This window comes from Rhinatrema bivittatum, chromosome 3 (genome assembly GCF_901001135.1).
Source record: "Rhinatrema bivittatum chromosome 3, aRhiBiv1.1, whole genome shotgun sequence".
In the NCBI taxonomy this organism is placed as follows: domain Eukaryota; kingdom Metazoa; phylum Chordata; class Amphibia; order Gymnophiona; family Rhinatrematidae; genus Rhinatrema; species Rhinatrema bivittatum.
In genome coordinates, this window is record NC_042617.1 from 274,969,311 (window position 1) to 274,994,804 (window position 25,494).

The window sequence follows — 25,494 nt, forward strand, 5'->3', positions numbered from 1 at the left end:
GGGGGGGGGGAAGGGGGAGAGAGAGAGTGAATGAGCGAGCAAGCATGTGTGTTTGAGATCCTGTGTGTGTGAGTGAGAGATTGCATGTATGTGAATGATTGAGAGCCTGTATATGTGAAAGAGAGTATGTCTGTGATTGAGATCCTGCCTGTGAGAGAGAGAGCATGAATGTAAGTTTACCATTGGGAACCTGTATGTGTAAGTTTGTAATTGAAAACCTGTTTGTTTGAAAGAGTATGTGTGTATGATTGAGATCCTTTGTGTGTGAGAGAGATCATGTGTATGTATGATTAAGAGCCTGTGTGTATAAGTAAGAGAGAGATCATGTGTGTCTGTGTCTGATTGACAGCTGGTTTAGGTGATGGAGCATGTGAGTATGTGATTGAGAGCCTGTGTTTAAATGAGAGAGAGAGACCAGGTGTGTCTGTGTGATTGAGAGCTGATTTAGGTGAGGGAGCATGTGAGTATGTGATTGAGAGCCTGTGTTTAAATGAGAGAGAGAGACCATGTGTGTATGTGTGTGATTGAGAGCTGATTTAGGTGAGGGAGCATGTGAGTATGTGATTGAGAGCCTGTGTTTAAATGAGAGAGAGAGACCATGTGTGTATGTGTGTGATTGAGAGCTGATTTAGGTGAGGGAGCATGTGAGTATGTGATTGAGAGCCTGTGTGTAAATGAGAGAAAGAGAGGACATGTTTGTAAGCATGTGAATGAGAGTCTGTGTGTGAGAGAAAAAGACAGCATGTATTTATGTGATTGAAAGCCTGTGTGTGTGTAAGCGTGAAAAGATAGACAGCATGTGTGTAAATGTGTAATTAAGAGCCTATATAAGTGAGAGAGAAAAAACATTTGTATATGTGAGTGACTGAGAGCATGTGTGTATAGGTGTGTCATTGAGAGCCAGTGTGAGAGAGAGCGCTGGTATGTGACTGAGAGAGGAGAAAGTTCCAAGCAAACCACCCCACCTCCTGCTAATTCAGAACAATCTCAGGACACCTGGATATCAAACGTTCCCAGGTATGCAGAGCAAAAAAATTTTTGTATCCTTATTATTTTTCATTACTGGGTCTTTGTGTCTGCTATTTTGAAATATTTTGTTGGTATCTGGAAATGTTTTATATGAGTTTTAATTATTGGATATTCCACTCATCAGCTGTTTCGAAATATGTTCTTTTTGTTAGTACAGTTTTACTGCTGATGATTTTATATTTCTTGATTTGTTTTATAAGGATGTGTGATGTTTCTTTTTTCCTTTGTTACACTGCATACAGAGACTCTGGCTTGTTGCAGTTTCCAATTCAGTTTTTGTCTGCATGCTTCTTGTTATGCGTTTTGGTCTCTTTATTCTATGTTAGGTGAGGGACAGCACGTGATTCAGGTGAGGTTTTCTGCTGGCGTGTAGTTTCTGTGTAGGACTCTATAGCAGCCTGACTTGGTCCGTTTTCCTAATAGGAGATGTATTGGTGTCTTAAGGCCTGGTGTAATATTTTCAGAGACTTATTGTACTTTAAAAGTGTGATCTTACATAAAATGCACACATTTACTTGTATTTAGTTTTAAACATATTGTATGGCTCTCATGGAATTACATTTTAAAATATGTGGCGTTTATGGCTCTCTCAGCCAAAAAGGTTCCTGACCCCTGTGTTATCCACTATGATGCCTAGAGTTTTTCCTGGGTGGTAGCTCCTAATATGGAACCTAACACCGTGTAACTACAGCATGGGATATTTTTCCCTATATGCATCACCTTGCACTTATAATTGCATTATAATTCTGTTTTCTTGTGGCTTTCTGAGGTTCATGCCAATGCCCAAGATGCATTACAGTAGGCCTAATACCAAATGAGTTCTAAGTGTCTCTTGCTTTTTTGCAGGGTTTTCTGGTTGGTACCTCAGCCGTGCATGTAAATATAATATACATATTGAAAGTGATATTTTTATCTCAGAAGACTATGCTTTGAATGTTCTTTTTCAAGAAAATTTATTATAAATGCATAATTTTTAATTGTGTGTGAGGAGGGTTTGATGGGGTCCCTAGGGTGCCTAATTCCCTTGCACTGGCCATTAGCATCACTGTACAAACATTTAACAAAGTTTCCCAACTCGTGGTGTGATTTGTTGTGTCATGGGCGAGGGCACAGCCAGGCAATGTGGTGCCATAGGCGCCACATTGCCTGGCTACGGCTCTGGTGACATCTGAGTGAAACAGAAGTTTTAGGAGAGGTCTAACGCACCCCAGTGGGAGGCGTCATGACCTTAGCAAAACCCCTATGCCCTTGTGGTTCAGAGTTCTTCTTCGGGGGGTCTCTCTGGCTGAGAGAGGTGCTGGTGAAGGGGGGTCTCCTCAAGGGGAAAGGACTGCCCCACCCTGCTTCCTATCCTGCAGAGGTGGCTGGGGCCCAAGCTTGGGGTGCCCAGGCCCTCAGGAATGGGGAGGTCACATCTTTGTGTGCCGGAGTGATATCAACGTTTCCTGAAGATCATGTCAAAGGGATTTCTTCAGAGGTTGGGAGAGACAGGATCTGCCTTTGTGGGAGTTCAGAGGGAAGGCTGCCCAACAGGAGAAAGCCCGGAGGAGCTGCTGACTGAGAAAAGAAATCCTCAGCCACAGACTCATCGTTTTGAATGCAGGAAGAGAAAAAGAATCAAAAAGAAACTGAAAAGAAAAAAAAAAGATATCAGCATCCAGAAAAACAGGTTCTAGGGAGCGTGCTCAAAGGTGATGGTTCCTTACCCAGAGAGCTTACCTGCCAGGGCGTTCAGCATTTGCTACAGTAGGTGACTAAGATTATTTCCGTGCAACTGGACTTTGTTTTTTCTATATTGACGTGCAGTAAGCTATAGTGTGCTGTCTGTGGATTTTGTTTCCAATAATCAGTAACCATAAAGGACTTATTTTTGTAAACAACAGTGTGGCTTTTGATCCTGACTGGACTTATTACAGAGGAGCTCCAGGTGAAAAAAAAAACAAAACAAAACTAAGGGCTCTGAAAGAATGACTCTTCTCCCCTATGTGCAGGGCCAATGCAAAGGTATTAGGCACCAAAGCAAATCTTACAGCCATATATGCCCTCCCAACCTCCCCCCCCAATTAAAAATTATGCATTTATAATAAGATTTTACATGAAAAAGTGTATTCCGAGGTAAAAATATCACTTACAACATGCACTTCTATGGTGCCAACCAGAAATCTTGCAGAGAAGACACTTAGAACCCATATGGTATCAGGCCTATTGTTACATGAGCTGGGTGTTGGGCTTGACCCTCAGAAAGCCTTGAGTAAACTGAATTACAATCACAATATAGTAAACCTTCCATACCAAAACAACACTAACTGCCAGCACTGAAAACAGCAACAACCCTAATTATGAAAAGGCAACTCAATAAATATTACATGAGACCCTAAAACACTAATAACACCTTAGCATAAGCCAGGCTGCTATAGATCACTACACAGAAGCTACATGCTAGCAGATCCCTCATCTCATTCACACATGCAGAACACTAAATACAGAATAAAACCAAAAAAGTATAAACAGAAATGTGCAGACAAAAGCTGAACTGGAAACTGCAACAACACAGACTGTATGCAGTGTATAACATAAGAACATAAGAATTGCTATGCTGGGTCAGATCAAGGTCCATCGAGCCCATCATCCTGTCTCCGATAATAACCAATCTGTTGCGTCGGAAGTGGACCCTTGGGCCGAGGTGGGGTTGACGCAACCTGTAGGCGAGGACCTACAGGTCCCCACCGTCGGCAGGTGGAATGGGCTGATAGGCAGAGGCCACTGGAGCTTCACCTATACCAGCCCTCGTTCCCCGCGGGTTGAGCCTTTGGGTGCTGGGGCCGGCAGGACTCAGGTGGGCCTCGAGGTTGAATAGCAAGAGAGGTTGGTTCAGCCCAGAGACAGCAGGCGAGAGATGACGTAGTCCTACTCTGGACTGGGTAAGGTACTGGAACTCGGGCGCCAATGAACAAAGGCTGACTGAGGGCGCTCAAGCAAAGGTAGGCCAAAGCCTAATAAGTCCACGTCCAGAGAGTAGGCTGGAGAGGCATCCAATGACAGGCTTGGATCAGGGCCGACAGCAAAGCGAAGGTTGTGGCAATGATGCTGAGATCTGATCATGGAGAGGTCAATAGTGTTAGTCAATTGAAGCTGAGGTCTGATCACGGAGAAGTCAATAGCGTAGTCGGACGAAGCAATGGTCAGGGTCTGGAGGGTAGGCTGTAGTGTAGTCAGGCGTAGCAGAGGTCTGGATCTGGAGATAGGCTGTAGCGTATACAGGCAAAGCAAAGTTGAAGTCCGTGCAATCAATCCAAAGCATAGCAGGGCAGGAACGAGGAGAACAGGAACCAGGAACAATGAGGAATCAGGAATGAAGAGTGGAGATGAATCTCTAGCAGCAACGAGTACTCAAATAGCAAGGAGACCTGTTGCAAAGGCAATGCCTTGGAGCGGACCTGAGCTTAAATACAATGAAGAGTTTGACGTCATCATCCGGGGCTGCGGCCAGGTTCCCGCTGTGGGTCCTTCATAAGGATCAGCGATGCACGCGCGCCTAGGGAGGGGCGCGGCACGGGTAGTGGCGCCTCTCTGCTGCCCATGCGGAGAGGCCCAGTCGAGCAATGGTACCTTGACCTGAAACGCTGGGGACTATGGTGGAGCCGGAGGCACCGGAGGAGGCCCGAGGTCGGAGCTGGCGGCCCACCGCCGCTAGCGAGGAGGAACCAGAGGCTGGAATCCTTGTAAGGTGAGCAGGCCGTGCCGCAGGTGGCACGTGTAACAATCCAGGCCGTAAATACCTGGCAGATTCCTAAATAGATCTAATTCCTGTTACTCACTCCCAGGGATAGCTTTAGTCTACTTGGCTAATAATGTGCTATGGATATTTCCTCCAGGAACTCCTCCAAATGTCCCACTCTACTAGTTGCCTAGATCATGCCCACTGGCAACAGATTCCACAGCTTGATAATGCGTTCTATGATCTGTTTTGAATCTGCTGGTTGTTATTTCATGCAGTGTCCCCTTGTTTTATTATTATTGGAAAGCCTAAAAAACCATCTTTTATTAACCTGTTCCACCCTACTCATGATTTTATAAACTTCTATCACGTCCCCTCTCAGCCATCTCTTTTCCAAGCTGAAGCCTACGTAGCCTCTCCTCATAAAGGGAATGAAACATTTCTCTTATCATTTTTGTCGCTCTCTGCATCTTTTCCAGTTCCGCTTTGACTATCTTGAGATGGGGGTGACCAGAACTGCACACAATACTCAAGGTGAAATCGCATCATAGTTCAATACAGAGGCAATATGATATTCTCTGTTTTATTCTCCATTCCTTTTCAGACCATTCCTAACATTCTATTTGCTTTTTTGACTGCTGCCACACACTGAGCAGAGGATTTCAACATATTTCAACATACCAAGGTCCTTTTCCTAAATAGTGACTCTCAACACAGAACCCAGCATCGTGCAACTGTAGTTGGGATTATTTTTTCCTATGTGCATCTGCCATTCCGTTGCCCAGTCTCCTAGTCTAAGGTCCTTCTGCAGTTCCTCGCAATCTGCCGTTGTTTAAACAATTCTGAAGAATTTTGTGTCATCTGCAAATCTGATCTCCTCTCTCATAATTCCCTTTTTCAGATCATTTATGGCTAAGTTAAGCAGCACAGGTCCCAGTACTGATCCCTGTGGTACTCCACTTCAACCTTTCTCCATTTAGAAAACTGACCATTTAGTCCCACCCTCTGTTTCCAGCCTTTTAACCAGTTGGCAATCATACCCTATGACTTTGTAATTTCCTGAGCAGTCTCTCATGAATGATGTTGAAAATCCAAATATACTATGAGGTCCATATTCAGACAGCCTGAGTAGCAAATTTAGACGGATAAACTTGTCCGACTAACTTTAGAGGTATTTTCAAACGTGCAGGCACACTATGGTATATACCCGGCTACCTTAAAGTTAGCTGGCTAATTTTTAACCGACTAACTGTAGGACAGCTCTTTGGCTCAACCAGACTTTGCCAGCTATGTTAATCGGCTAACTCTGAATATCAGAGTTAGTCAGTTAACATAGTCAGCTAATTCAACTCCTCCCAGTTTCGCTTCTGGAACGCCCCTAAATTAGCCTGCTAAATTCTAGCCAGATAGAATTTACCCAGATAAGTGCCCTAATATTCATTTTGCTAGCTAATTTCTGAGTGAGCTGGCTAAATGCTTTTGAATATTGGCCTCTATATTAACTGGCTCATATTTATCTACATGTTTATTTAAACCTTCAAAAAATTCTAAAAGATTGGTAAGTCAAGACTTCCTCTTGCTAAAACCATGTTGACTCTTCTCCATTAAGTCACATCTATCTATATGGCCAGTGATTTTGTCTTTAAAAATGGTTTTTACCACTTTGTCTACACTGATCTATAGTTTTCTGAATCACCCCAGAGCCCTTTTTAAAAATCAGATCTTAAGGTATGTGTTAAAGGGGAACGTCTTAAATATGATCGGATATAGATGTGTTATAAACAATTTTATGGTTTACAATGATTATGTAGCCCTCTATATGCTGGAGCTCGCTTTATTTATTTATTTATTTTAAAACTCTTCTATACCGTCGTTAAGTTAATTCACCATCACAACAGTTTACAGAAAGGCACAATAAGAAAAAAACAAACTATAATTGGTATAGATTACAAATTATTCATGTGCCAACATAGTACGGTAACATATTTTAATAAGAAAAGACTGTGTGTTAATTAAGGCTTATATGTCAGTTGAAAAACTGTCAAGTGGTTCAAATCTAGCATTAATATGCAATTGGAGATATTAGAGGAAAAAACTGATTACTTGGTGCGTCATTATCTTTCAACTGCTTTCCTCCTTCTCTTTGTCTTTATAAAAAGCTTGCTTAAAAAGACAGGTTTTCAGACTAGTTTAAATAGTTTCAAATTTCTCTGCAGCCTTATTTCGAGTGGCAAGGAGTTCCATAGAACAGGTCCAGCCAGCAACAGTGCTCTCTCCCTTACCTGAGTGAGGCATGCTGATTTAACAGAAGGAATAGTTAGTAGAGCTTTATTGGCAGTGCTGTGCCTTTTCATCATGGATTAGTTTATGAATTATACACAATGCTTTGTATTGTATTCTTTGTTCAATTGGAAGCCAGTGTAGTTGAGCAAGTGTACCGGTGATGTGGTCTCTTTTCTTTTTGCCTGACAAAATTCTAGCAGCAGATTTTTGCAATATTTGGAGTGGTCTAATAGTAACTTGAGGTAGCCCTAATAGCAGAGAGTTACAGTAGTCTGTGCGAAAATGATTCAGTGTTAGCAGGGGTTTCAGTCTTCTAAGGACCATTAGTTTGGCGTAACATTCTTTTAATTTCTGTGAAATGTGTTGTTTCATGTTAAGCCTAGGGTCAATTATTACCCCTAGATTCCGTACTTTTATTGCTAACTCTACAGTTTGATTATTTTTTATTGCGATTGTAGGTTGTGTAGGGTGTATATTTTTTTGTTCTAGGTGTAAGAATTCAGTTTTATCAATGTTTATTACCAGTTCCATTTGGTTTAGGAGTTGTTTGATTATTTCAAGATGCATATTAGCCAGTTTCATTGTTTCTTTGATTGTGTTTACGATGGGTAACAGTAGTTGTATGTCATCCGCGTATATGTAGTGTATTATTCCAAGTCCAGCAAGTAGGTGACATACCGGGAGGAGATAAATGTTAGAGTGTTACGGACAGGGCTGAACCCTGTGGGACTCCTGTTTGTAGTTTAACTTTCTTGTTTGATAGTGTGTTTTTGATTTGTACTTGGAAAAATCTGTTCCTTAAGTATGACTCAAACCAGTTTATTGTTTTGTTATTGAGTCCTATTTCTTTTAGTCTATTGATTAGTATTTTGTGATTTACAGTGTCAAATGCTGCCGAGAGATCCAATAGTATCAGAATGTAATGTGTTCCTGTATCAAAGCCTCTTAAGATATTGTCTGATAAAGCTAGTAATAATGTCTCAGTACTGTAGTGTTTGCGGAAACCATGTTGTGCAGGATATAATATGTTATTACTTTCTAAGTGGTTTGATAGTTGTTTTTGAACTGTTTTTTCAATTAGTTTGGTTATTAGGGGTAAGTTGGAGACTGGTCTATAGTTGCTCTGCTTTAGGGGGTCAAGGTTCTTTTTCTTAATGATTGGCTTTATTATGGCTCCTTTCAGGATATCTGGCATTGATCCTTCATCTAGGGAAAGGTTGATGATCTTTGTTAACATTGGGGCTACTGTGTTGGCTAGTTTTTTTTAATTCCATTATGGGTATGGTGTCAATTGAGTGAGGAGCAGGGTTCAGTTTTTTAATCATGTTCTCGACTTCAATGTGTGATATCTCTTCAAACTCTGACCATATGTTAACATCCCTTTTGGGCATCTTAATCTCTTGTTTGGTTGTGTTAAGGATTTTTGTTCTTAAGTTTTCAATTTTATCTTTAAAGAATTGAGCTACGTCATGACATTGATTCTCTTGTAGGTTCTGATGATTGTTTGTATTGTCGCTGGTGAGGTTTTTTACTGTGTTAAATAGAGTTCTAGTGTTATTTGCAAACTTTTCTATTTTTGAGCTGAAGTATTTCTTTTTGGTTTCTAAAATTACTTTTTTGTAGTGAGCCTGTTGCTTTGTTTTCATGTTATCTTAATGTTGGGTAATCATCTCTTACACTGTTATGATAAATGTATCAGCTTGTATTGCCAGATTCTACACTGTATCTATATTTGTATATGTAACCCTTTTATCTTTACAAAAATTTCCATAAAGAGTTAAAAAAAAAAATCAGTATCATATTGGCCACTTTCCAGTGTTCAGGAATCAAGGCTATTTTAAATGATATGAATACCCATAGTACATAGTATGGTTCTTAATAATTTGACTGAAGAGTGATGGGTTTGTGTAATTTGGGTGTGTGTTTATAGATGCTGAAGGATGGTGTGAGTCACAGGGATGGGGGGAGTTCTGTAGGGGGAGGGACTTATTGGATAAAATTCTCATATGTTTGTATATGTATTTATTGTGTCTTCTTGGCGGTGGATAAGATCCAATCATCGTCAAGTTAATGTTGTAATATGAGGATTTGCTTAATAAAAAATGTAATATAAATTATGTTACAGATATCTAGTAAAGTTAGTGATTTAGGGGTAGATTTTAAAAAGGGACGCGCGCTACCCGGCGCATGCACATGTACACCCGATTTTATAATTTGCGCGCATAGGCGCGCAAGTTATAAAATCAGGGGTCGGCGTGCGCAAGGGGGTGCATAATTGTGCACCTTGCGTGCGCCGAACCGCGCTGCCTTCCCCCATTCCCTTCCCCCTAACCTGACCTTCCCACCCCTTCCCCTAACCCCCCCCCCCCAAAAAATTTGTATTTTAATTTTTGTGCCTGTCAGCAGGCTGCCACCACACAATCTTTCAACACAGCGGAAATAGCCGCTGTGTTGCAGGCCTCTGGCCCCGCCCCTAGACTGCCCCTTTAGTAAAGCCCCAGGACTTACCCGCGTCCCAGGGCTTTACGTGCGTCGCCGGGCCTTTTTAAAATAGGCCCGGCACGCGTAACCTTTTTAAAATCCGGCCCTTAATGTTTTCTTTTAGAACTCTGATGCGGATGCCATCTAGTCCCAGTGATTTGTTACTCTTTAGTTTGTCAATCAGATCTATTCCATTATCACAGATATTTGTTTTAGTTGCTCACAATCTCCACCATTACAAAATGTTTGTGGTGTGGGTATGAGGCAAAGAATTCATTCAGTTTTTTTGCTATTTCCTTTTCCTCCCTGAGCACCCTTTTTTTCCCCTCAGTCATCTAGAGGTCCAACTGACTCCCTCCCTCACAGGCTTTTCGCTTCGAATGTACTTGAAAAAGTTTTTATTAGTTTTTTTTATTAGTTCTTGACTCACTGGCAAGCTTTCTCTCAGTCTCTCTTGGCCTGTCTAACTATTGTTTTACATCTAACTTGCCAGGGCTTATGCTCTTGCCTACTTTCTTCATTTGGGTCTGCTTCCTTTTTATGAACAATGCACTTTTAGCTTTAACTGACTCCTTTACCTCACCATTAAACCGCGCTGGTGTCAGGCTCTGAAGGTCCTGCAGCACATTCATGTAGGAAATGTCTCACTAGGGATTTTATTAGAAAAGAAAACAAAATAACAGCTCCTGACTTATGCACTGCAGGCAAACTTAATAACTCACAGTTGGGCAAGGCTAATTTCCAGTCCAGGGTTTCAGTCCAGATCTTTATACAGTAAATCCTCTTGTAGTAGTACATCATCCAGGAACGCTTCAGAGTCCCATGGGCATTCTGGCTGGAACCCCTCTTGAGCAAACCACTCTGCTGCTATAAACAGTCTCTCCTGAATATTCTACCATCCGCATCCTTCCTTATAAATGCTAGCAGAAGGGGCTTCATAAAACCAGTAGTGGTACCCGTCAACAAAGTTCTGCAGGTACCTTGGATTGCCACAAAGCTTGGTTGGGAATGGTGGTCTCATGTTTTGTACACAAACCATAAGCCTTAAGTACCAAGAGGCAGAAGCAAATTATAGATCACTGGCTGTAGAACTTGGAGTCACAATCTTTATTCCAGTGCAGAAGAAAAAAAAAAGGCCTGGAATCAGAATTGCTGCATAGCTTCAGAATACAACAGCTCAGAGAGTGTGACACATTGTATAGGTGGGGCTCAAGGGCACTCACCACAACAGTGCCACTCCCCCAGGCTCGGGCATGCTGGCTGTTGGGGCCAGCCGTTTCCGGGGCTCCTCTTTGTGGGTAGGCCTTTCCTCTGGGCTCCTCCGACACACTGTTCGCTCCCAGCGCGGGCCCCTCCACCGCTGGGCTTCTCTAGGTCCGGGCGTGTGTCTCTCTGCTGAATTTAAAGAGACCGCAGCAGGAAATTGCCGCAGCCCCTCTTGCTGACTCCACCTGTTCTTTTCCTATTTATCTGGCTCACAGACCTTGCCTTGGCTTCTTGCTTTCTAGGTCCTGTATCGGGTTCCTCCACGGAGGATATCTCCTGCGCTTCTGACTTGTGACATTATCCAGAACCTGACCTATGCTTGGAAACCACAACTTCGAGAACTGCTGCCTGTCCCAACCTTCGCCTGGAACCTCGTTTACGAAGACTGCCGCCTGCCCCGACCTACGCCTGGACTCTCGATTACCCGAACTGCCGCCTGCCCCGACTCACGCCTGGCAATCCTTCTACGAACTCTGCGACCTGTTCCGGCTCTCGTCCTTCTCTACGCTTCTGCCTTCTCGCCAACTCTAGACCACACGCAAGTCCAGCCGGCATCAGTACCCAAGGGCTCAACCTGAGGGGAACGTGGGCTGGTAGTGTTTCATCCCAGCCTCGCCTTCTGACAGTGGGGGACCTGTGGGGGGTTTCTCCCACAGGTGGCGCCAACTGCACCTCGGGCAAGGGGTCCACCTTCCAGAACCGTAACTCACTCAGTCTGCAGCTCACACCTGTGCAGTGTTTCTTTTCTTCAGCACACAACAGAAAAAAACAAACATAAAATAAAATGCTGATTCTCCAACTACCCTCAGACCAGGGCTAGATCCCCTTTTGATCTGAAAACAAACAAACAAAGAAAAAAATAGGGGTTGCAGCTTACAATGGCAGAAAAAAAAAGGCATTCCTTCAAAGGTGTGTCTGCCCACAGTTCCTCTAGCCAACTAGATGCAAAAGCCAGAGGCAGAGTACAGAGTTTCCAGCATTTTGTCAGGTTCTGAAAGCCCCTGCGGCATATTCACACAGCAAACATGTCTCAGTAGTGGTTTTATTAGAATGAAAATAACATAACAGTTCCTGACTTATGCACTGCAGGCAAAACTTAATAACTCACAGTTGGGCAAGGCTAATTTCCAGTCCAGGGTTACAGTCTGGATCTTTACACAGTAAATCCTCTTGTAGCAGTACAAGGCATGACTTAGGAGAAGACTTCCGGTTACAGGCAAGGCACAAGACATTTAAACATAGTAGCACAGCATAACATCAAAACACATCAAGGCAAGAACTCATGGGTCTTCTTCGGGATCCCACATCTTCTTCTGGCATCCACACTGTCTAATTTTTGGGAACACCCCCTCAGGTGTCCCAGAACAGCTTTGAAACCCCTGAGGACCAATCCAGATCCTCAGGGGCAGGGCTATATAGGAGTCTAAGGTTGGCTTTCTCTGAGCCATTCTGTGGCTCTGTGCACAAGGTACTCACCCAAACCAAGCCAACCTCAGCTCAAGACTAGGAAATGCACCTTTTTTCCTGACAGCTGGCAATCTTTGGTCTTCCTTTGACCTTTTATAATGCAAGGAGTACAATTTATCTGGGCTTCCCAAATAATATTCTGAAACAATTTCCACACTTTTAACCCTTGCATGAAGTGTGAATGCTCCTTTTAGGTTGTTTTTTTTCCTAAATAATTTTCTCATTCTATTATAGTCTACCTTCTTAAAGTTAGCCACTACTATAGTAGTTTTACTTAATGTCCTCCCTCCAATGATTAAGTGAAATTTGATTGCATTATTATCACTATTGCTTAGGGTCCCACCTTTGTACTAGGTCGTGCATTCCACAGAGGCCTAGATCTAAGGTAGATGCCCCTCTTGTCGGTTCTAGGACCAGCTGTTCCATGAAGCAGTCACTTATGGTATTTAGAAACTTAGCTTCTCTAGCATATCCCAATGAGACATTGACCCAATCAATACCAGAATAATTGAAATCTCCCATTATTATTGTTGCCAAATGTATTTGCTTTTTAATTTCAGTATAGCATTTCTTCATTTGGCCAGGTGGCCAGTAGTATACACCCACTGCTATACTTTTACCCATCACACATGGAATTTCTATTCATAAGGATTCTACAGTGCAGAATCTGTTGCATCGGAGGTGGACCCTTGTCCGAGGTGGGTTGATGCAACCCATAGGTAGGGACCTAGGGGTCCCCACTGTCGGCAGGTGGAGTGGGCTGAAGGTAGAGGCCGCTGGAGCTTCACCTATACCAGCCCTCATTCCCCGCAGGTTGAGCCTTTGGGTGCTGGGGCCGGCAGAACTTAGGTAGGCCTCGAGGTTGGTTTGAGAAGAGAGGTGGTTCAGCCCAGAGACAGCAGTCGATAGGTGGCATAGTCCTACCCTGAACTGGGTTCGGTACAGGAACTCAAGCACCAATGGAACAGAGAGTAACTGGAGGCGCTCAAGCAAAGAAAGGCCGGAGCCTTGTAAGTCCACATCAAGGGAATAGGCTAGAGGAGACAACACTGACAAGCTTGGATCAGGGCCAGCGGCAAGCAGAGGTTGTGGCAAGCAATGTAGAATTCTGGACATGGAGAAGTCTGTAGCGTAGTCAATCAAGGCAATGGTCAGGGCACGGAGAAGGCAGGCATAATCAAGCATAGCAGAGGTCCGGGACTGGAGATAGGCTGAAGAGTAGTCAGGCGTAGCAAAGTCAAAATCCAAAAAGTCAGTCCAACACATAGACAGGGCAGGAACGAGGAAAACAGGAACTGGGAACCACAGGAGTCAGGAACCCGAAGTAGAGAGGATTCTCTATCAGCAACGAGTACTCGAAGTACGAGGAGGTCTGTTGCAAAGGCAATGCTATGGAGCGAGGCCTGAGCTTATATACACTAAAGAGTCTGACATCAACATCCGGGGCTGCAGCCAGGTTCCCGCCTTGGGCCCTCTAAAAGGATTAGCAATGCGCGCGCTCCTAGGGAGGGGCGCGGCGCCGATGGTGGCATCTCTCCGTGGGCCACATGGAGAGGCCCGACGAGCAGCAAGGGCATCTTGGCTGGCAACACTGGGGACCATGGCAGAGCCGAAGGCACCGGAGGCGACCCAAGGTCGGAGCTGGCGGTCCACCGCCACCAGTGAAGAGGAACCAGGAGCTGGAGTCCGTGTAAGAAGGTGAGAGGACCGCGCTGCAGGTCTGCCACGGGCGGCACGCGTAACAGAATCCTGTAGGATTTTTTTGATGCTTGACTATATTCCACTTCTCCAAAATTTGATCTGCCCTATCCTATCAATATAATTTATACCCTGGTATCAGATTGTCCCTTTGGTTATACTCCTTCCACCATCTCTCTGAATGTCTACAATGTCATATACTAACTCTAGCTCCAATAAATAAAATACTAATAAGAGACCAAACATCCATTTACCAGCACTAAGTATAAAACAATTTTGAAGATTTTAAAAATAAAGAATTTAGCTTCTGTGGTCAGAGTCCAGGTGTTCCCAGATGTTTCTAGGAACACACAATTAAGACGGAAACAGTTCTATCTTTGAGACAGATAGTTTTGGCCCTTGGGGCCACTTTCTTTCTCAAATTTCCTTGCAAGCGCTTGGTCACTTTTCAAAAGAATAAATTTGTTTTTTTAGATCCTGCCCACCTTGAAGTATTTCTTGCTGATAAAGGTGGATGAGGGCACAGTAACAGCCTCATGATTGGGAAATAATTAAACTGGTTAAAGTAATTGTATCTCCTAATAGCTCATGTTGGTATGAACTTTGCAATAGATATATTTTCCTTTAAAGTGGACTAAAACTTTGGAAGTACATAAACTTCTGTTTACCTGTTGTAAAGTTTACTTGATGTAGAAATATGGGTGATGTAATCCAAAAATGTTCTTATTTCTTTTTTCATTGTAAAATGTATCAAGAAACTTAATAAAGTACAAATAAAAAAAAAAATTTTTTTTGAAGAAGAAACGATATAAGAAAAAAAGTATGTGCTATAGGGTTAATCCCTTGTTTCCTGCCTGCAATGAGCTTCAAACAGGCTTTAAAATTGTTTTATACTTAGTGCTAGTAAAAGGATGTTTGGTCTCTTATTAGTTTTTTTATTTATTGAAGTAATCCGAGAGACAGCTCAGTTATATTTTGTTAGTACGGTATATATTCTAGTTCACCAGTCTTATCGTTCAGACTTCTGGCATTTGCAGAGAGATATTTTAAAGCAGTGGTTCTCAACCAGTGTGCCGGGACATACCGGTGTGTCACCAAGGGGGTGGAAGGTGTGTCACCAAAACATTTGACATAGCAAGCCTATGCTTTCTATAACAGCCTCATGTGCTTGCTGCCTGAGGAGAGTGCAGAGTAAGGAGCTGGAACTTAAAATTCCTCAGCATCGCTCCCTGTTGCTGCTTTTCCCTCAGCCCTGGCAATCACTGCCACCACCAATCCAAGCCAGAATTGTTGCAGGCATGCTGTATCCTGCCCCTGCCTTCCCGCCGCACCCCCCCCCCCCCCCCCCCCCATCACCTCTCTTCTTGCCTGTCTACGCCTCTGATTCTCTCCGAGCCACGACCTCTGCATTGCCTGACTATGCCTCTTCAGTCTGTCCTGGACTTGGCCTACTCAGACTTTGGCCTGTTCTTGCTCGGGCGCCCCTGTCCGACTGTGCTCCTATTGCCGCCCAGGTCTCCGGGACTCCGCCAGTGTAGATTCTTTCATTCCACCATTGTTGCCTCAAGGCTGACCTCCCTGATCTCTTCATCAACGATGACATATGGAGGCCCACCTAAGCCCAGCTGGCCCCGGCACCCAAAGGCTCAACTCGCGGGGAACGAGGGCTGGTATTAGTGAAGCGCCAGCTGGCCTCCATACATCAGCCGATTCCGCCCGCCGACGGTGGGGACCCGTAGGTCCCTACCTACATGTTGCATTAACCCCACCTCGGCCCAAGGGTCCACCTCTGGCACAACAATCATAACACCCAGACACTACCTACACAAGGCCATCCCTAAAAACTCAGCATCAAAGCAAGGAGGAGAGTTGTAAGGGAAGGCACAGAGAGGCCAACAATCACTTTGAAGGAGCTACAAAGTTCAGTGGCTGAGACTGCAGTGGAGGTGCACCAGTCAACCATATCAAGAGCTTTGCATACAACTGGCCTGCATGGGAAGGTGGCTAGAAAGAAGCCATTACTGAAGAAAAAAAACACATCAAAGCACATCTGGAGTTTGCCAGAAAGCATCAGAGTGATCCAGCTAAAATGTGGGATAAGGTTTTGTGTTTAGTTGTGACAAAAATGGAGATTTTTTGGACAAAATTCAAAACACTATTGTTACAGGTGTAGACCCTTCTGCCATGGTGTGGTTGACTGGGCCACCCAGGCCATGTGGCCCACACTAACCACTAGCAGAAAGCCTTGGATGGGACTATATCAACCATCATTCCCTCAGGTTGAGCCCTTAGTGAGGATGGCCAGCAGAACTTAGGTGAGTCCCAGGGGCAAGGCAAGGGAGAATGTCTGTCTGAATCTAGCAAAGGTCAAGGCAGGCAGCAAACAGGGAAGTCCAGAGAACAAAGAAAGGTCAGGGCCAGCAGCAGAAGGCAGAATCCAAGATCAGGGTCAGGGTAGGCAGCAAGCAAGCAGTAATAAGGTCTAGAGTCAAGATCAGGTCCAAGAAGCCAATCTGAAGAGGCAGGTCAGCCAAAAGAAAAAACATATGCAGAACACTCAAGATTACAAGAGACAGGGGAAGTGGCAGACATCAGACAAACCAGAAGTAGGAACAGAGAGCACAAAGCAGGTCCACAAACTAGCATCACACATGAGAAGCAGGCTACTCAACAGACCTGTTGGTAAGGAACTGGGTGGTTGCAAGAGACTTCCTTATATACCTCAGAAGGAAGTGACATCATCAGCCAGTTCTACAGGAAGTCCCGGCTAGGAGGGGCCTATAAAGCCGTCCAAGTTTACTGGAAATTCTGTCCTGGGTCCTTGGAACAGGATGTTGCTGGAGGCTATGCTGGAATTGCTTTGGATCAGAGGTGGGGGGGGGGGGGGTTACATGGGGGAGGTGACTGGAGCCTAACAGCTATGTGTGATACAAACCTAACACTACCCATTTCTCAGAAAACACCATCCCATCAGTAAAGTATGGGGGTGGCAGCTTCATATTGTGGGGATGATTTTCCTCAGTAGGGACTGGGCATCTCGATAAAATTTAAGGATGGCAGGGTGGTACAGTATACAGGGAAATACTGCAAAACAACCTGCTTCAGTCTGCTAAAAAAACTAAAACTTGGGAAAAAGTTCACTTTTCAGCAGGACATTGATCACAAGCACAAGGCCAAAGCAACACAGGAATGATTGAACAACAAAAAGATGAATGTTCTACAATGGCCAAGTCAAAGTCTGGATCTCAATCCTATTGAGAATCTGTGGCACTATTTGAAAATTGCTGTCCATAAGTGTCATCCATCCATCCTGAATAACCTAGAGCAAATCTGCCAGGAAGAATGGGTAAAAATCACTTCCAAACAGAGTGCAAATCTAGTAGAAACTTACCCCAACAGACTTAAAGCTGTTGTTGCAGCAAAAGGTGGTTCTACCAAGTAATAGTCTGAAGGGGTTGAATACCTTATGCAAGCAGCACTCTTCAGGTTTTAAATTTTATTTTACAAAAAAATGCAGAGAAATAATGACTTTGAAAATTCATTTTAAAAGCATATTGGTATGCAATAAAAACATAAGGGTCCATATTCAGTAAGCTGGTTAGTGGACACGTTATCTGGCTAAAGTTAGTTGGATAATTTGTCCCATATATTCAGCAGGATAAGCATCCTGCTGAATACAACCAACCTAAAATCATCTGGCTACCTATAGCTGGATAACAAAAACATAACTGGCTATGTTTGGATATAGCTGGTTAAATTTTTGTTATGTGGCCTTGTGTGGCCAGATGACACGTTACTTAACCGGATATCTTTAAAAGATATCCAGCTAAAGTAGCACTGTCGAGACCCTACAAAGTAAAGGTAAGGCTAGAGAGCGGCCGATCACCTCCCTCTGCCCCCCAAAGTGTAATAATAAAGGATTTTTCCAGGCCGTAGTCTCCTATCTGACAGCCTTCTCCCCAAACCTTTTTAAAACACTCAGGCTGCCTCCCTGCTGTCGCCCCCCCCCCCCCCCCCCACGATGAAGAATCATGGTGCCTGCCCAATTTCAGACATACAGACGGAAAGGGTCGGTAGCAGGCGGGAAGGTTTTGGAAGTCTGTAGGGGAAGATGAGGCATGCTATCAGCAAAAGTAAGGCAATAGCTGAAACCCATCACTTATGTGACCCAAACAGATGCAGGAGAATGGAAATGGGAGAGGGACAGACAGCAACAGAGAATAACTTCACTAATAGAAGCAATTCAGCTGCCCTAAATAAAAGAAAAGCATTTGTACTACATTATTGTGATTATTGTCTATGCTATATCTGAATTTTGTCTTGCTTTCTGGAATGTAACTTAGCATTAATAATAATCATTGTTATCCCACTATCTATTGTAGGTTGACTTCCTGTGAATGTGGCTTTGTTTCCTTAAGTAGAGAAATAACCTCTGTAACCAATCTTTGCTTATTTGATTGTATGTTCAGTTAAACCGACATGATGTCCACAACGAATGCCGGTATATAAAATGTTTTAAACAAATAAATAACATAAAATATAACTATGAATGTCACTTTGTAAACTGTTGTGATCTATACATGGAATGACAGTATATAAAATGTCTACATAAATATGCTGCTTTTGTGTCTTAAAGTGGTGAATCTCACCGGAGGTGTAACCCAGGAGATACCAGTCCTTCTGTCTTTATTTTTTGCCCTTTACCACACTCACACAGAGTGAATCTGCAACACCCTCCCTGGTCTGCTGTGCAGGAGACCAGGCCTGTGAGCATGGGCTGACTTAGTCCTGCAGTAACTGAAATCTGATATATCACTGGACTGGAGCCTTCAGGTCTGAGAGGCTTGGTAGCAGCAGGAGGGAAGGTTTTGGAAGTCTGTGGGGGGAAGATGAGGCATGCTATCAGCAAAGGTGAGGCAAGAGCTGAAACTGTGACCCAGAGCCCCCATAATTTCCTTCAGAAACCAGATGAAATCCATAAAGTGTCCAGATGTGTAAATATCTAGCATGTATACTAAGCCTTAGAGTGGATAACTGCATTGCAAAATCTCCTATACTTAACAGCCCAAAGTGAATGGATGCCCAAAACAGAGAACAATCAAAGAATATAAAAATATTGTATCATAAAGCAACATCAGAAATACAAATTAAAACAACAACTTACACTAGTGTTTCCCCAACCTTTTCAAGCCCAAGGCATGAAAATGTTGTGGGGTACAGCAGCCTTCATAGGACAGGCAGAGCAGGCATGGAGATGGAAAAGAACTTGAGGGGGAGGAAATAGAGAAGTACCTGAGGGAAACAGAGAGAAATGGGAGAGGGAAGGGGGAAGGGAATGGAGAAGATGCAGAGGAACCTGGAAGAAGCAGAAGAAAGGACAAGAGAAAGGGAGAAAAAGCAGAAGGGAAGACGGAGAGTGAAAGAGGGAAGGAGCAGGGGGTTGATGATATACCACACCATCTGCAGCTCCCCTCTCTTTTTTTTTTTTTTTAAATTATAGATCTACCCATTTGTATGATGTATGAAAATCCATCACATTTTAATTTTATGTTTATGGCTGGATTGAAAAAAAACAGGTCAATTTGTCTTGTTCTTGCTTAAGAAGGACATAGGACAATTTCTTGGGTTGTTTTGTTTTGTTTTTTTTTCCTGGCTCTTTTCTCCTCGAGCGCATTTGGAACCAGAGCTAGGATCGTATGGCCATGAGCCTTCGTTCACAAGTAGCTGGGGGATTATTGCATCCATTTTACAGTAACTCCCCTCCAGCTTCCCTGCTCCATTCAATGCAGTGAGTCCATGCACCAGGGCTCCTTCCAGAACCCTGCAATCACGGAGGCTGAATTCAACCACTAGGTGGCAGTGCTGCACGGCGGCTGGGACTCCCCCCCCCATTTCACAGGGTCTGTGAACGCTGCCTCAGCATAGTCTCCAGCCCCTGACCCACGGGGATCAAACTAGACCAGCCCAGGACCATTTCTTTAAGAAAAGCAGGATCATCCTGTACAAAGCAAGCGGCATCTGACCACCTCATGCATGAGAACTGTGCGACCCCTGCACCCCCCCCCCCATGACCTTCTGTCCCACTGTACATAGCCACAACTTAGTTACCACTAGTGACCTTCCTTATCCCACCCCTAATACCTTCTCCCCCCCACCCCCACCCCCAGCCAACATGTGCAACCTATTTTTACCTCCCTCGTCGATTGGCAGGCGGTGACAGTTATGAATCTCGCTGTTGAGGGGGCAGGCGAAAAGGCCCCCCGTCCGATTCGCTCCCTGGTCAGCCAGTGCCAAGGCCTGGGGGGCACCCACCAAAATCCTGGAAAATAGTAAATGACATTTATTGCCAGTAAAGCAATAAAGAGACTGTCGCAGGCAGAACAATACTCTGGTCAGAAGTCAGATCTATGCAAGAAACTTCTATATAATCAAGCATTGCCAGAATCAGCTTGTCCAGATAACATAAAAGTCAGCTGGTGATGCTACCCTTGGGTAGGAATAGGCATCCCCTCAACCCCAGTACCACCACCACCACCAAATCAGGAGATACTTTATCTCTTCTGCACTGTCCCTAGAGGTGTTTCACTCGTGGACACGTTTATCAGGGTCTCAGAGGTCTCTTAGCTCTGTGGAAACCTTGCAGTGACAATAAAGAATTTAATTTAAATTTCAGAATTTATGTTCTGCCTTTATAACACCAGGCTAAGCAAGGTGGATTACGACGTTTAGCGAAGCGACCAGAATTAATATTTAAATAGCATCACAATTTATAGAAATCGAACCCACAACTCACCAAGATCCCAAGCAGTACAAATGCAAACGTACTCTTTAATAACCTTCCAACCAGTAAAAGAGTCAAACAGGTTAACACACAAACAATAAGCATCCACACACACACACACACACACACACACACCCCTCCCCTTCTCTTTACAGCTAACATTATCACTCAAGACCACAAGGATGGACCAAACCAACTTTCCAAAAAAGGATGCAGCCTGGCTCTGGGACAGCAAGATGGGGGAGGAGCGAGGGAGGGTTTTTCTTTTCCAAGCTGAGCAGAGGCTGCCGTGGGCTTCTGATCACCCCCAGAGCTGAGACCCAGCTTGCCTAATCCATCAGGAGAAAAGGGTCAGAAGTGGATCCAGAGTCGAAAGCTGGCGTGGTGAAAGGGTTGGGTTCTGATCACCCTGAGCTAAAGGAAAAGCAGAAAACTCACACCCCGTTCCGCCCCCTCCATTAACTGTACAGGTGTATGGGGGAGGAGAGAAGCAGGAGGCCCAGCCCACCCATGCATGAATTCCTCTTGCTGAAAATGAAGCGATACCCTTACACTAATTGAGATCCTTTGCAAATGAATTTTTTTATACTGTAACTGAATACTGATCTCTCAGTATTTTCTCTGCTCTGCCTCCCTTAAGCTTGCTGTGTTCCCACCAGTTCAAGATTTACCCACCCGTGGCCTGGGCCCTCTGCCGGTGGGCACGGTGTCTCTCTCTGCTGGTGGCACAGCCCAGGAACCTGGACCTCTCTCTCGCCCTTCCCCTCTCCCAGCACCGACCTCCCACTGTGCAGAGCCGGACTCCCCAGCCCCGCTCATCCGACTGACAACGTTAGGTCTCACAGTTAAGAATAAAATAAAATAACTAAATGCCCTAATCTTTCCAATTCCAATATTCAAGGCAAGAATATGAAGGGGGGATGGCAGAAACTGAAATTCCTCCACCACGCGCCCTTCATAGTTTAAGGCAGTGGAGTTCTCTTTCTCACCACTCTTCCCAGGATTTGGCCAGAAATTTTTCCATCGTTGCGGCCAAGGCAGGGGGCAGGGTTTTTTGTTTTTTTTTGGGGTGTGTGTGTGTGTGTGTAAGGGATTTCTATTCCATGCTGAGAACAGAGTGCTGGGGATCCTCTGGGAGCAACTCTGATGGGAAGACAAGAAGGGACAGCTGCAAGGGGAAGGAAGACTGGCAGCAGAGTGGAGATAGGGGAGGGGAAGGAGGAGAAAAGAGAGGGGACCGAAGAGAAGGGCTTGAAAGCGACAGGAGAAAGGGGGGAGAGCAACAACACCCAGACAAGCTCACGTGCACAGCAGCAGAGGCTGTAAGAAGCCTGGGGAAAGTCCGCCACGACTATTTTATCTTTTCTACAGCAGACAGGCGTTCACAGCGCTTGCACGGTCTCTGGGCTGAGAACAGAATGACTCTCACCTGGGTGCTAGGACAACTCTGGATCAGAGCAGCAGGGAGCCAGCCCCTCACCCTACTGACCTCCCCAACCTAAACCTAGGACTAAACCGGGGAATTAGTAAAGCACAACAAGAGAGCTGGCACACGGAGACTTATTGGCCACATCTCTGGAAGTCAATCAAGCACAGTGTGCCAAGGAGGCATGCTGGAGGCCACACAGAGCCTGGTGCATCAGACAGAATGTGGCAGATGAGGAGACGGTGGACGCGACAAGGCAGGGCGGATTGGTGGTCAGACGCAAGGCATGTCAGATCAGACAAGATGGGGCCGATGGGGAATCTTCTGGAGGTCACACAGGATGTGGTGCATGGCAGTATGCTGCAGACCAGACAGTTCAGGGCTGATGGGAGTATGCTGGAGGTCAGACAACGTGGCAGATAGAGATGCCACAGGGTGGAGCAAATGGGAGTAGTATGCTGCGGATCTGATAGGGTGTTGATGGGAGATTGCTGGATGTCTAGGGACCTTCATTTTTATTCACAGGATTTTAACATTTGTTATTTTTGTTATAATAAAGGGAGAAAATCAGCAGAAATGAATGATTTATCATTTTTCTTTCCTGGCTTCTGTCCTCCAAAATCATCTATCTATCTATCTATATATATACATATATATATGTCACATTAGAATCTTAGAGCAGAGTTTCCCAAACTTTTAATGAAGAGGGTCACATAATAATCAAAATCATTTGCAGAACTAGATAGGAATTTTAATTACCTCTTCTCCCAGCATCTCCCCTTTTCTGTCCCTTCTCTCCCAACATCTCCTCTCACTCCTCTGCCTTTCCCTTCCCCCGTCTCCCCCTCTTCCCAGCATGACTCCTCTCCAGTCAGCTCCACCCTCTCTTTGCATCTTGCCTCTTCCTTCCCTCCCCCCTTGCATATCCCTTTCTTCATCACCCTTCCCAGTCCATCTCTCTTCTCCTCTCCTTCCAGAAGGGCACAGTTCCCCTTGCCTCCCCTCTCAGCAGTGGCAGCTCTGGCCTCGGTGGTAAACTCTGGGCCTCCCTCCAGTGCAGCTCCCGCCCTTTCTCCCAGCAGCTGTAGCTTCCGTCCTCCGATGCGACCCCAGTGGTGACTCTAGCTTTGGCAGTGGGTCTGGGTTGCTTCCTTGCAGTGTGGGCATGCAGTCGCAGCCGCAGCATTCATGGGCAATGCTGCTCCTGTGCAGTGCCAGGCACAGTCCCTGTGCATGCCCCACTGCTGGTCTCCAGGGGGACGAGATGCTGGAAAGCATTGTGGGCCTTGCAGCTGTGTGTTTGAAATTATTTATTTATTTAATATATATTTCTATACCGGACTTAGAGTGAAAACCAGTTTAAACCCTCAGTCATTTGGGTCTCCGTAGTCTTGTCTATATGCCTTGCATTTTGTTTAATTTTTGCTTCTTACATCTCTTGGATTGCTGTATTTATTGTTCTGTGTTTTTATATAATGTTTTCAACAAAATTCAATTAAAAAAAAACCCAAAAACATTTGAACAGAAAAAGAAAATCAGTTTAAACTGTTTTTCACCTTTGCAAACCCCAGGGAATTTATCGGCGAAAACTGTTTTCAACTGAAAATGAAGGACCCTATGGATGTCGCATAGGGTGTGGTGGATAAGGATATGCTGGAGGTCAGACAAAACATGGCGGATGGAGGCAGGCTGTAGATCAGACAGGATGGGGGTAGGCCGGAGGTCACACAGGGCACGGCGGATCAGTCAGGATGCGGCAGATGAGAATATGCTGGAGATCACACCGGGGCGTGATGGATGAGGGTTTGCAGGTTCCCAGCTCTCTGCCAGTCCTTGCGCCTGAAGGAAGACACTGATTAGCAGTGGCAAAATCCTGGTACCTGTCTGAGGCGCCTCCGGGCCTAATTGGAGCTGTCTAACAAACAGCTGCCGCCTCTGGGGAAAGGAGGCAGCCACTGACCTGCCAGCAGCCACTGGAAAGATTTCATTTAAACAATGAAGCTGTTCCTGCAAGCAGCTGTTCCCAGGTGTCATCTGCCTTCAGCTATTTACTCACTGAAGGAGACACAAGGCCAGGGAAAGGGACATGTATTACTTAAGGTGACACGTGTACAAATTGGCAAGCCAATAAAGTTTGCTGAATGAGAAAGGAGAGACGGGGAGAGCCCTGTAATTGCCTTTGTTACTTCTCGTCTGTCCTTTTGTAATTCTTTCCTTGGATCACTTTTCGTATAATGCAGGGACAAATTTGTCATTTCCTATAAGACTTCTTGAATGTGAGAGAGGGAGGCAAAGAGGAAGGAGTTACGAGAGAAAGAGCATGTGAGCGAGTGAGAGAGATGTAAGGAAAAGGAGGTGGGACAGAAAAAGAAACAGTGGTAGAAAGAGAAAAAGAGGCAAAGTCTTAGAGATGCTGAAACAGGCAGAAGGATGCGAAAATAAAGAGAAGCGGACAGACACGCCTAGGGAGGACAACTCTCGCCCCTTGGACCCTGCATGATTTCCTGGGTTCCTTCCACTAATGATATTTTTATTAATCTGGGAATCCTGACACCAAAGGTTGCAATTTCTTTTCCCCCAGCCCATGCAACATCCCATCTCTCATCTCCTGCTTGTTTGTTTTTTTTCACCCTGCAGCAGAGGATGGTGCAGAAGCCTATGAAGAGCTGAAGCTGAGTGGCCCCTGACTGTTCGTATGTGCTGCATTTAGTTAGGGCTGAGACCAGAAAGGCCCGCATAGGTGGCACTGGGGAGAGTCAGAACGAGTGGAGCTCTGCACGACTTCTCTTCCTCCATCCTTTCTCCTACCATCTCAGGGAGATAGGGCCCCTCCTCGGAGATCACTCATCTGCATTACTGCCTGTATCTGTCTGCTGGGGCAGTGAGGGAACCTGGCTGGAATACTGATGACTCCATTGACTTGAGATCTGTGTACAGTGAGACTAAACTAAATATTAACACACACACACACACCCACATCCACCCACCCAAACACTTAAAACACTATATCAGCTCCCCTCACACACACAGGCTATATCAACGGCCCTCGCTTCCCCCCACACACACACACTCTCAGGCTAATTTTAAAACGAGCACGCATGTGCTCGTACACGCATGCAGTGGCGCACGAGCGGAGATATGCTGGAATTTTAAAACACCCGCGTATTTGTGCATGCGTGTTTTAAAATACATCAACCATGCATTAAGTATGCTCCTAATTTTAAGAGGTTATTCGAGCGAGCCTACCGCCCAGGGCCGGTGGAAGCACTAGGCGAACTAGGCCTGGGCCTAGGGCACTGAGTATTAGGGGGCGCCGCGAGCAGTGTTATCCCGAGAGGAGCCAAT

At 44.9% G+C, this 25,494-nt stretch overlaps 1 protein-coding gene across 4 annotated transcripts in view; it reads right to left on the reverse strand.

Moving 5' to 3' along the window:
* Positions 1–25,494, reverse strand: part of ITGA7 (integrin subunit alpha 7) — a 169,190-nt gene that overhangs the window by 85,279 nt on the left and 58,417 nt on the right. For all 4 annotated transcript variants that reach the window (XM_029594686.1, XM_029594683.1, XM_029594684.1 and 1 more), the window contains exon 2: positions 20,134–20,261. In XM_029594686.1, coding sequence (XP_029450546.1) covers positions 20,134–20,261 — 128 coding nt within the window. The remainder of the gene's footprint in view (positions 1–20,133; positions 20,262–25,494) is intronic.